At 34.8% G+C, this 12,807-nt stretch overlaps 1 protein-coding gene across 5 annotated transcripts in view; it reads right to left on the bottom strand.

The window, feature by feature from the left end:
- The window catches only part of Chl1 (cell adhesion molecule L1 like), a 205,070-nt gene that overhangs the window by 80,124 nt on the left and 112,139 nt on the right, over window positions 1–12,807 (bottom strand). For all 5 annotated transcript variants that reach the window (XM_036181195.1, XM_036181199.1, XM_036181198.1 and 2 more), the window contains exons 3-4: window positions 6,990–7,165; window positions 441–546 (exon numbers count right to left, since the gene is read on the bottom strand). In XM_036181195.1, coding sequence (XP_036037088.1) covers window positions 441–546; window positions 6,990–7,080 — 197 coding nt within the window. In that variant the 5' untranslated portion in view covers window positions 7,081–7,165. The remainder of the gene's footprint in view (window positions 1–440; window positions 547–6,989; window positions 7,166–12,807) is intronic.

Genomic DNA, 12,807 nt, shown 5'->3' with positions numbered 1-12,807 from the left:
ACATACTCTGATTTTGTAGACTGATGTATAATGTAATCATTATTTATCAATAAAAACCCAGGAGTCAGATATCAGGCAAAGAACCAGAAAGATCAGAGAAGCAGAAGAGCAGGCACCAGTGACCTCCTACCTCTCCATTTTTCTATCCAAAGGTGGCGAGATCCTCCCTAAGACCTTGCTACTTCCTCGGTCCTCCAGAACCTCTATGGTTAATTTGGCCAGCTGGTGGCTAGCTCTGCCCTCTGATTCAAAACAACCCTTATTTTTAGAATGCAATCTAAATATCACACAACAGTAGACTTAACTACCATTTACTCAGAAATTTGGTGCTTCAATCATATGCAGATTTGTATTCTAAGTTATGATAGTCACATTAAAGCAGCATAAAATAAAAATCTTTCAAATATGTATCTCCAATATACATTTACTGATATACTTACTTTGGTTCTGGGTTTCCTTTAGCTTCACATTCAATTTGAAAATACTCATCAAAGGGAAAGGCAACTTGCACATATGACTGCTTTATGATCGTTGGAACCTGTTGAACTGAATATCAAAACAATATACTTGAATTGAGGTTGTCAAAATGGGATAAGATTAAATAATAGAGAACAACATGTGCTTTCTACATTAGCAAGTATGGTTGATCTCCATTGTCAACTTGACTGAATTTAGAATTGCTCAGGGGACACATGACAGAGTGCATCTATCTGGGTATTTCCAAAAAAGTTTAAATGAGAAGGAGAGAGCCATCCTGAATACAAAATGTGAATAGCACCATCTAATGGGCTGGAGACATGGATATTGGAAAATGGAGTCACCACCTGAATACCATTCACCCCTCTGCTTCCTAACTATGGATGAAAATTGGCCAGCTATGTCTGCCTCTCACTGCCTTCCCTGACACATTGGAGGACATCCCATCAAAACATGAACCAGGGGTTTGGCGATTTAGCTCAGTGGTAGAGCGCTTGCCTAGCAAGCACAAGGCCCTGGGTTTGGTCCTCAGCTCAAAAACAAACAAACAAACAAACAAAAACAAAAACAAAAAAAAACATGAACCAGAACAAATTTTCCCTCCCGTAGGTGCTTTTTTTAAACAATACTATACCATAGTAATGAGAATCGTGATTAATAGTAATTAATATAGTAAGTAAAAGTCTATCCCAAGAATTTTACTTCTCTTTAACACGTAGTTATATCTAAGGAAAACACTCTCCTGCCATCATTTTATATTGCCTCATATATAACTTTCAATTAACCTCACAAATACGAGTTTTTTAAAACACAAGGAAAACATTGTGTTATAACTTTAAAATATCTATTTTTGAAATTATTGGCATTCCATTTATGCAGGCATGTGTGGTGATTTTTATACATTTCTGTTATTTGGAAAGTTTTCTCTGTTATTTTTCCTGCTTCCATTTAGATATCATAATTATCAAATTTAGCATCTTCCCCTTACTTATATCCTGTGTCCTTTTTTTTTGATATCTCTTCTATTATAGGACATGTTCATCTTCCATCCCTCTTTCCAGTTAATATGTATTTCAATAGATATCATGGACATTACAGATTTTCCATTATTAGATTATCAATGTATGATAAATTTTCAGATAAGGACATAATGGAAATGACTCTAGGGATAAATGCTCAAATCATTTTACAAACAATGCATGATTGTGGCAGTCCTCATAGTGTGGAACCATTGATTAATGGCTCATTAATATCTGTTAGAATTCTATATTTATTGCAAAACTATTTTTCTCTGATACCAATTTATTATTCTTGTTGAAAAAAACTTGTCTACAGTCTTTCTTGGTATTTGGCATTTCCCATTCATGAGTTTATCATTTATTTCTCTTTCCAACTTGAATTGTCATTCCCCATTCTAAAATCAGTTTAAAATAAGGCTACACAAAATGTGTATGTATTCATATATGCTGAAGACAGGCACTTGGATTAAGTTTTGAAATAGATCATAGATAATGATGTACATAATGCTATATTGCAGGTGAGCATTCAGAAATTTTCAAATTGAGACATTCTTTTCTTTTTAAAACTTTTTTTTCTATCAAGAAAATTTTTTCATTCATTGTATATACCAACCAAAGATCCCCCTCTTTCCTCTTCCCACCCCCAGCTCCCACCTCCCAACCTACCCCTTACTACTCCCCCACAAGCCAGCTCATGCACCAAGGATGGATTCTGATCCTACCACCAGGGGGCCTCCCAAGCAGATCAAGCTACACAGCTATCTTGCCATGCATAGGGCCTAGTCCAGTCCCATGCAGGCTCCACAGCCATTGATCAAACTTTCATGAGTTCCCACTAGTTTGGTCATGAGATAGTCTTTAGTACATTTCTGATAACTGTTAATTTATATTATTGATGTATAAAGAATTACAAAGCAATCAGTAGGAGAAACTGACTTTGGCATATATATTTTTGAGAAATGCAATTTGCAGACAAGCAACTGATTACTGAGCACTATTTAATCATAAAGTACAGATACGACCCTCAACACTGTGACACTGGGCCAGGTCTTGATTTCTTCACCTTCTTTAAAATTACAAGGCACCCAAAATGCCCCTGTTTAACTGGATTGTAAGTAACAATTTTAACTACATAAAAAGTGAAAACTGAATGTGTTTACTTATTTTTTAAATTAATCCTACAATATGTTATATAAACAATATCTTATGAAAATTGCTAAACATCAGGAGTAGGGTTGTATTATTTTACATGACTGCACATCTATCATTTCTAAAGGGATGCTATCAAGATTCTCATGTTTGCTTCTGCATTCTTTATGTTGTAATAGGCTAGTGTGATTAAAAATGTACAAATTCAGTTTCCTATGAACCTGTAAATAAAAGGACTGAGAAATTATACATTCCAGTCAGATGATTTTGGTTATTATTTTATTCTCACATATTATAATATGAAATTTAAAACTTAACCAGTATGCTTCTTCTTATTCAATTATATTGTACAGTTTTACCTACTTTTTTTTTTTTAAACCTATGAATGAGTTTCAGACAAGCCCACAGTAGTGTTTAGAAAAAGCCTGGGTTTGCTGAGTGGTATAGATCTCACAAATATTTGTACATTTTCCAACAGGCAATCAAAAAATGTCACTCTATATTGCCACTGATCTAATCAGAAAAACCACTGATGTTTGAAATCATTTGGGCTCAGGCTTATAGTAGAGGACACAAGTCTTCTACAAGTCTAACTTTTACTTGAACACTCAAATTTGGTCATTGATAGTTATCATATTTATATTGCCAGTTTATCTTGAAGGGCCAGGATGATTTTGTTCATTTTGGGGAAAAATATCTGCCTGTAAACATCTGACTAACCATAATTTGTCTGCCAGTCATATACTATCAAGTAAAAATAGTGTATGTGCTGAAGCAATGATATAGTTGAGAAATAAGAAAACCTATTCACTTTAATGCAGCAGAATTATATTGTGTTTATTTTACAGTGCATGCCAGTATTATTTAGAAGAAGAGAATAACATTAGTTGTTTTATGGATTCAATAATTTTAATTTTAAGAAAATTTGTTCTGTATATATGAAAGTATATGAGTGCATGGCTATGAAATACACCTTGTGTGTTGGACAGCTTAGAGCTCATGCAGTCATTTGTGTTAAGGAAAGAGAATTTTTTTCTAGTATGGATTTCAAAGAATCAATACAGAGGACAATGACAGTAAAAGGTGATACTAACTAGTACTGGGATATTATTTTCAAAACACTTGGATGTCACAAACTATCTCAATGTATCTCTGAGATCCTGAATCATCCACAAGCCATCTTTTACACATCAACAGCCTACTAAGACTTTATAACCCAAGCTCTTCTCAATTTTAAAATTGCATTTATTTTCTTTTTGCCCAATAAATGTGGTAAGCCACACTGTCATCATGTTGCACACTATAATTTAAATTCAGACTTCATCCAGTGGATACTGATCACCACTTTAGTATTTGCTAAAAGCATCCTCACACTTATTGGCATTTGCTCATTTCTGATTAATACCATTTCTAAGCAAAGTGGGTATTGAGCTTATTGTAAGTTCATCCTGTTTAAATTCTATTGCAGTTACAAATGGTAGATACAGGGACAGCCGCAGCAGTCCCAAAGATACCAGCTAATAACTTGAGAACAACTTGTTTATTACAACATTATTCTTTCTTAAATTTGCTAAGGTTGTAAAGGCTCTGCAATAACTAATTATTCAGGGAATGGAGCTAATAACCTTTGGGTGTTTGTATGAATATATATCCCACATTACAAATCCTTTCCTCTATAATTAGGCCAATTACAGAGACACCAGACTCGTTGACATTCAAATTGGATACCTGCCTTGGTTTCATTTACTAGTGAGAGCTCTAGAGTGCCAAAATAAATGGGCAATATTCAGTTGCTCTGAAAACATGCTATTAATATTTTATAACAATCGTCCGAGGACATTACAGCATGAGCGATAACTGGGACTATCAGAATAATACTAAGTGACATGAGCTAATACAAAAGTTTGCATCCTTCATCACTGAAGAACAAGTGCAAAAACAGGGAGCATGAATGTGTTTGTTAGAGAAGGCCGGAGGTTTGAATATGGAATACCACATGCATCCTTGCAGTTCTTAACTGTGCCCTGCACTCTTACACAAGAGAATTTAATGAGGTTGGAAAGATGGCTCAGCAGTTAAGAGCACTTGCTGCCCATCCAGGGGACCTAGGTTTGGTAGCCAGAACATATAAAATGTTGCACAACCATCTAATTCCAGTCCCAGGGAATTTATTGCTTTCTTCAGGCCTCTTTTGGCACCAGACTTGCATATGGTGCACAGACATACCTGCAGGCAAAACAAAAACAAAAACAAAAAACCTACATAATTTCTTTTAAAGGGAGAATCTACTAAATATGAGGATGTTTATAATCTCAGCTGGTTACTGACGAGTTTTGATGAACTTGTACAAGCTACAAGATTTCAGCTACGTATTAAAAGAAATGTACATGTGTACATAAACATACATGCAGAACAGGAAACTGAACTTCCTTAACAGATGAGAATATAGAAACAGAGGCTCAATCATTTGTTAAGAATATATGAGAGTGGATTCTCACCTGGGAATCAAGGTTGTATTGGACAACAGCTTCCTTAAAGTAATTAAGATTGACTGTCAAAGGTGATTTTAAAATACATCACAAATAGTTTTTCTTGCTTTCTAGTCACAGAGTCTAAGTACTTCAAAAGGAAAATTTTACCTTAATATTAGTACTCAAAATATTTAGTAAATTGTCTGAGGTACAATTTCCTTAGAATTCACATGATCCATAATGTTAATTTTCAATGTTCAGATTCTAATAAACAGAAAAGGACTCTTATAACATTCAACACTATATACAGTAGACACAGAAGGAATTCTGGTGGAAATACATGATAAGAATATTTGAATCACATTTCAAAGACTTTTCATAGCTAGAAAAATTCCCCAATTGTCTATATTTCATCCCACATTTCAAACCATTATATAAAATACATTCACAATTGCATTACTTTAAACTATCAATATTATAATGTGTTGAAAATGATTGATGATGACTAACCTTTTGCATACAATTACCAAGAAATTATAAACATATATTCATAATTCACACTAAAATACTCTAGATTGGGAGACAGTATTAGGTAATATGATTTTGAGCTCTAACATGACATTTTGTTAGTTTTCATAATTTGTCATTTGCTATGAGAAGTCTTTCTATATGCTGTGTGATATGTGTTGCTCCAATTTGTTGATAAATAAATCACTGATTGGCCAGTAGCCAGGCAGAAAGTATAGGCAGAGCAAGCAGAGTAGAAGAATGGTGTAAAGAGGAAGGGCAGAGTCAGGAGCCGCCCCCAGGAGAAGCAAGATGTGAAAGTACTCATAAGCCAGAGCCATGTGGCAACTTATGGATTACTAAAAATAGGTTAAGTTATAGGAGCTAGCTAATGAGAAGCCTGAGCCATTAGACCACACAGTTTGTAATGTAAGCCTCTGAGTGATTATTTTATAAGTGGCTTCAGGACCACAGGTGGGAGAGATATGTCCTGACCACGGGGCCAGGCGGGACTGGAGAAAACTTCTGACCACAGTCATTCCCATTTTTAAGTACAAATTATTTTGGGAAAGAACAAGAGGCTTCTGGGGCTGGAGAAATGGCTCAGCAGTAAAGAGTTTGTACTGCTCTTGCAAAGGATCCAAGTTCAGATTCCAGCTCCAGTGTCAGACCTGCTACCCCAGCTCCAGAAGAATCTGACACTCTCTTCTGGCCTCCGAGGACACATTCACTCATGTGCACACACCCACACCTGACTACACACACAAATACTTGAAAACAAATCAAATCTTTTTGAAAATGAGGCTTGTTCAATTCCTTTTTTTTTTTTTTTTTTTTTTTTTTTGGTTTTATGAGACAGGGTTTCTCTGTGTAGCTTTGCGCCTTTCCTGGATTTCACTCTGTAGACCAGGCTGGCCTCGAACTCACAGAGATCTGTCTGCCTCTGCCTCCCAAGTGCTGGGATTAAAGGCGTGCGCCACCACCACCCACCTTCAATTCCTTTTTGATGTAGCTTTTGTAATGTTGGCAATTTCTAATTCAAAATTCCCCCTAAATATTTAACCAAAACACATAAAAGAAAAAGCTTTATGTAATATTCCAGGTCATCCTGGACATATGACAAAATGTCACCTGTTATTTCAGTTATATTTTTTGTAAAAGACCAAGGTTACAAAAAAAGCCAAGCAACTAAGTTGAAAAGTTATGACAGCAACTAAATATCCTAACCCAAATCAGAAAAGTATAGTCATGAATCATCATGACAGTTCAGAAATAGGATAGAAAAGCTCCATCCTCAATCCACACATGTTCTACTTAAAAAGAAGACATCAAGTTCCATATTCAGGACTGGACACAGTGTTTTTACCTGAAAGTGGTATTTCAGCTCTTGACAACTTCAACAGGAGGAAAATTAGACTCAGGATCATTCCTCTTCCATGTAACAGCAAACCCATCATTCTTCAGAAAGGAGGGAACACACAGCGACTGAATAACTTAATGTCTTAGTACTTTCCAATCCCAAGTGAAGAAAATGTGGGAAAGCTGGAAAAGACCCCAGATAAAGAGGATATTAGTTAATCTACTTTAGAAAGGGAACACAACAAAAATTAAACACATTTTCATTAACAAGCTAATGAGCTTACTATCTAATAATACTATGAGTTTTTCTTCTTTATATTCAAGAGACATTTAATGTATGTTATATTTCAAACTATGAACCATTCCAATGAATCCTATTTGTAAATTAGAGTACAATTTATAATGAAAGCCATTTCTCACACTGCAATTAATCAGAGAAACATTTCATTAATCTTATTCAGAAAGTAGTGAATTCTCAATCAATTCTTTACATTATTAAAGATCATAAAGACAAAGCTTGGGCTCTTCTGGTGAATTACATTTTCATATTCAAAATTTCACATTAGATGGTATTCCTAGTAAGGGAGAAGGAAAAAGTAAGGAAATAATTCAGGGCTCAGAAAATGCAATCAGTCATTAAGGGCTAGGCAAGCAAGCATGAGGGCCTGAGTTTGAATTTCAAGAAGCAAAACAAAAAGTCTGGCATGGCAGGGACTGGCTACATAATCAGTCTTGGGAAGACAGACCGCAGGTACCTGGGGCTCACTGACTAGGTAGTCCAGCTGAATAGTTAGATACGGGTTCTAGGAGAGGCCCTGTCCCAAAAAGTAACATTATCAAGACTGGGTACATCTGGATGGTGTGAAAAGATGGAAATTCATTATATTCATGTAAGAAACTCTCAAAGCATAAAAAAATCCGTAAAAATTATAAAGATACCGAGTGATGACATTCACTGTTGTTCCTTGGCCTCCATATGAGCACACATATGCACAGTCACTTGTGGACATGCACAAACATCCATCCACATCCACATCCACATCCACACACACACACACACACACACACACACACACACACACACACACACAAAATGGAGAAAGACAATATATTTTAAGTAAAATTTACAAATAGTATCATTGTTTTAAGCAGAAGAAAAGTCATCAGTTGATTTCTATTTGAAAATGAAATAAGGATTAAAACTGGCTTTCTTTCTTTCCTACTGTTACTTCATTTTTCTCCCTGAAATATTATACTAGCATCTTCACATTATACATAATATATTTATGTGATGGTAACACAATATTCTGATCCAGATTGTGATTGTTTTCATGAATACAATTCTCTTATTCCTATAAAAATCAATTACTTTATTTGTTCATTACAGACACAGACAGATTACTAAATTTAAATTTATTTCCAAGTATGTTAGCTCTAAAGTTTCATCCCAAATTGCAACTCAAGAGACTCTAGGAACTGAGCAGCCAGCTAGCTCGGGGATAGGTCCTCAAATTCAATTGCCAGCACTACAAAATCAAAAGAAAGAAAGAGATGGTAGAGCCTGTGCTCTCAGTTTCTTTTCCTGCTGCTATGACAAATATACTCTGACATCATAAGGGGAAAAAAGATTAATTCTTGTTCACATTTCAAGGCATAGTCTAGCACAGGCAGCAAGCAATTGAAGAGCCTGATCACATTGCTTTCAAACTCAGGAAATGACACGAATGCATACTTGCAATTGTTTTTTTTCCCTTCTGCTACATACATAGTCCAAAATACTAGCCAGAGATTGGTACTGCTCACAATAGATGGATTTTTCTCACCTCAATTTAACACCATTAAGATAATGTCCCAAAAGTGTGGCCATAGGCCTATCTCCTAGAGCATTCTAGATTCGGTCAAATTGACAATTAACATAAAACATAGCATGTGTCTTCCCTATACAAATATGAGTAAGTCACATTTAAAGTAAAACAAACAAACAAACAAAAAACAAACTAATGCCATTTTTTTTTATGAGCTGGGGAATATTCATTGACAACATTTCATTTTGTATTTTGACTTTGAGAAATTCTACAATGATCATGAAAGACAAGACTCTACTACTACAGACTCCTCCGAGGATATGAATTGGGAAAACATTTTATTTTATGCATTATTTTACTTTATCTGATCTTATCTGTCCATCAGGAAAAGAGAATTTAAAAGCCAAAGTTATACTTGCTTGCTTAAGAATATTTACAAGTATGACAACTTATATAACTAATTTAATCTATTTTCAGACATATCACTGTAATAATTTACAGCTCATTTTCCTTCTGAAATAACTTATTCCGATCAACAAAACAAAATGAATAAAAACATTACCTTTATCTACACATTAGCATAAAGCTGCAAGACTTCAAAAATTAAATGTGCAAAGAAAACATTAACATCTGCCCTTTGACATTTCCTTTGTCTCCCTCTTAAAAAGTTGAATTTATTACCTATAGTAACATACAACTCTTAGTGTATATCTTTTAACATTATATTACATTAATGTGCAATACTGATGGCTTCAATGGCACCTCACATATGTGTTTAACGAATTGCCCCCTATTAGTAAGGAGTAAAGCTTTTAAAACTATGATGATGTTAAGAGACCACATTTCCAGGTGAGTATCTAATATATCATCATAAGCAGAATTAAAAATGGCGAACTAAGTCAGAACTGGCTCATTTATTGATTCTCCTGATTTAGACTAATGAATTAAATGCTCTCTAATTACTGTAGCAGAGTAGCTCATAAAGGTTTGTTGCTCAGGAGCATCTGGTGGACTTGGAGTTTAATGGTTTTTCTTATTTTTTTTTTTTCCTGCATGGTCAACCAAGACATCCTATCCTGTAAGAGGACATGGGAGAGTTATAGCAGTAATCCCTATGCTCTGGTGGGAGAGGCAGGAGGATCATAGGTTAACTTGGTATGCATAGTAAGGTCCAGGCCAGCCAAGGCTACATAGACTTTATCACAAAACAAACAGGAATGGCACTATATTGAATTTCAGTCTTACAATAAAACTATATGCCTTTTTACATATTAAATTCCAGAATATAGCTCATTCTTATCTTCTATAGGAATTGACTTCCATTTACCTGCAATCTTCATGTTCATCTGGTATGACATTAAAATTATTAAAAGGTAAAATGTGAGACCATTTTTAAGAAAGCCTTCAATTCAAAGTCAGAAGACCCAAATAGCTCCCAGGCTAAGAAAGAAAGTAAGCCTTATTTCACTGTCATAAACATAAAGGGTACATCATTAGGTAATTCTATTTTGAAACAGAAAACAGTAACAAAAGTATAATCCTATTTATTTATTAAAAGAATTTGAATTTAATGACTCATGACAGAGCTCAAAGATAAACGCAATTATTGGATCACAAGGTAGAGCTGACACATAAGACAAGTGTAAGATATACAAAGGTATTTTGAGATCCAGCTACATAGAGACAATTTCTAATAGCTTAGTTTTATGACATTGATTATAATGCAGGACAAATCAATACACTTTCATGACTCTCAAAATTGATAAAACTCTCTCATTATTTTAGCACATTGATGGAAATAGAGAAATATATTTCTGTTACATGACAGAATAGAAGAAAACAGACTGACAGAGTCACATCATACATTTGACCCTTCCAATTGGTTAAGCTTCTCTGGAACAACTAGTTGTATAGGAATTAAGCACAGATTAGTTTAGAGGCATTAGCTTAGGCAAGGATAAGCAGACCCTTGCCAAAGTGCTACTTCCAATTCACCAACTACAAGGAGACTTTATAGATATACATCTAAGCTTTTGTTTGTTTGTTTGCTTGTAGTGCTATAGACCAAACTTAGGTCTCCTACATGCCAGACAAGTGCCCTATAACTAAGGCTATACCCACAATTCCCTCTGACATTGCAAGGCAACATATCTAGCAACAATTTACTCTCTTGACTTAATTGATCGTATGCCTTCAGAAAAGAAAAGAAGGGAAGCTAAGCCTTTGCTGATTGCATTTTTTGTCACCTGAGAAAGTGCCAGATAACAAACCAGACCATGGAAAATTGAAACACTGTACATATGCTACCACTCAGTATGTTGCTCAAGAAAGTTAATTTGGCCTGTCTCATACATTTCATGCCAGTAAGTTTAATAGTTTCTATATGATATAAGGGATGTTCTTAAGGGTCATGTGGGACAATGTGTAATTAGCACAGAGTCAATCATAACAGTACTGGTAGTGGTGGCCACTGTACTTCTGGTGGAGATAGGATTATAGTCTCTATTAATCTCTATTAATGCTACTTGATTTTAAGATTACAGTTAGCTTGCAGGCTCTTATTAGATTTACAGAATCATTTACATTACAACCTCAAACATTAAAAAAAAATCTCCAGAATATTAGTGGCATAATGACATGGAATTACAATATTCTAGAAAATAAAAAAGCAAAGAAAGTGATAGATTGCAAAAACCTTCTCCATTCTGCTTTCTAGTGCTCATACACCTTCAGTATAGCTTTAAATGCCATGCTGATAAACCCCTTCCTTACTTTAGCGACAATTCAGGTCATTGGCTTATTGGATGACTTCTGACTCTAGGCCTCAGGAGCCTTGCAGAGCTACCTGTACAGCCTTCTGCATGCATCAGAACAAGCTTGGGCTATCCAGCTTAAAGACTGAAGGCATTTTACATCCCTATTATAATCCTAGTCAGCACTCAGCCAACCTGTAAAGGAAAGCCATCCTAGAACAGCCAGGACAAAATCACAGGGCAGCTGAACAAATAGTTGAGAACCAGCTCTGTCATCAGTTATGGCTAGCAGAGGACAGTAAATTCTTCCCCCCAAAAAATAGACTGTGGAATAACAGTATTCTTGCAGATAAACCAGCCAGTCTTAGGCTGGCTTGCCATGTAGCAATAGCTATTATATACTATTCAGATGGAAAAAGCACAAAAGCATTTATGCAATATTGGTAAGTGCTAAACTTGTGAAATAAATATGACTTTGTCTCTTTTAAGGTATATATTGATGTCTCTGTAATGAAGTCACTTTTACTGTTTCTGATTTAGTTAATAATAATAATTTCCTAACATAAACACATTCCTTGCATATTCAAAATTGGCCTAAAATATTTCAGCAATAGTAAGCCAATATTTTTAGATAGAATTTGTAATTCTGAGGGCCCAGGGGAATTTATTTTAAAACAAACAAACAAACAAAATCCCCAAGCCAAAAAGAAAGTCTTGCTAAGGCTGGAGTGCAATCCACCTCTTATTTAATCTCTTTGGATATCAAGACACACGTTCAATATCATCTACACAGCCAGTAAATACTATGAGTCAATGCAATTTTTTTATTGGTTTAAGATTTTAGAAAGCCACAGAGTAAATGAAAATCTAAGTCCAATTTATAGTAATCATTTAAATCCTGACAGATTTATGAATCAACTCAGGATACATTTTCATCTTTATTTTGTATTTTGCTTATTAATTTACCAATGCTTTTTATTAGAGGCTACTTTAAATTATATAGCAAAATATAAACAGGCAAAGATGAGCAAAAAAAAAAGAGCTAAGAATTCTCATTTAGCATAAATGCACAAACATTTCATCCTTATAAATCAAACATTTAAAAAATGCATTTCTAAATTAGCTCAAAGTCTCTGTTGATGTATTCTGAATAATCACCATTCCCTAATAATCATTGTTTTTCTTCACTTAACAATAATGGTGTCAAGTTTAATAAGAACCCTTGACCTGAGGGTTCTCTAATGTTCCTCATGAATTGTAAATACAC

This window comes from Onychomys torridus, chromosome 3 (assembly GCF_903995425.1).
Source record: "Onychomys torridus chromosome 3, mOncTor1.1, whole genome shotgun sequence".
NCBI classification, from domain to species: Eukaryota; Metazoa; Chordata; class Mammalia; order Rodentia; family Cricetidae; genus Onychomys; species Onychomys torridus.
The sequence above is the reverse complement of the archived record's forward strand: the minus strand, read 5'-3'. Positions and strand labels throughout refer to the sequence as shown.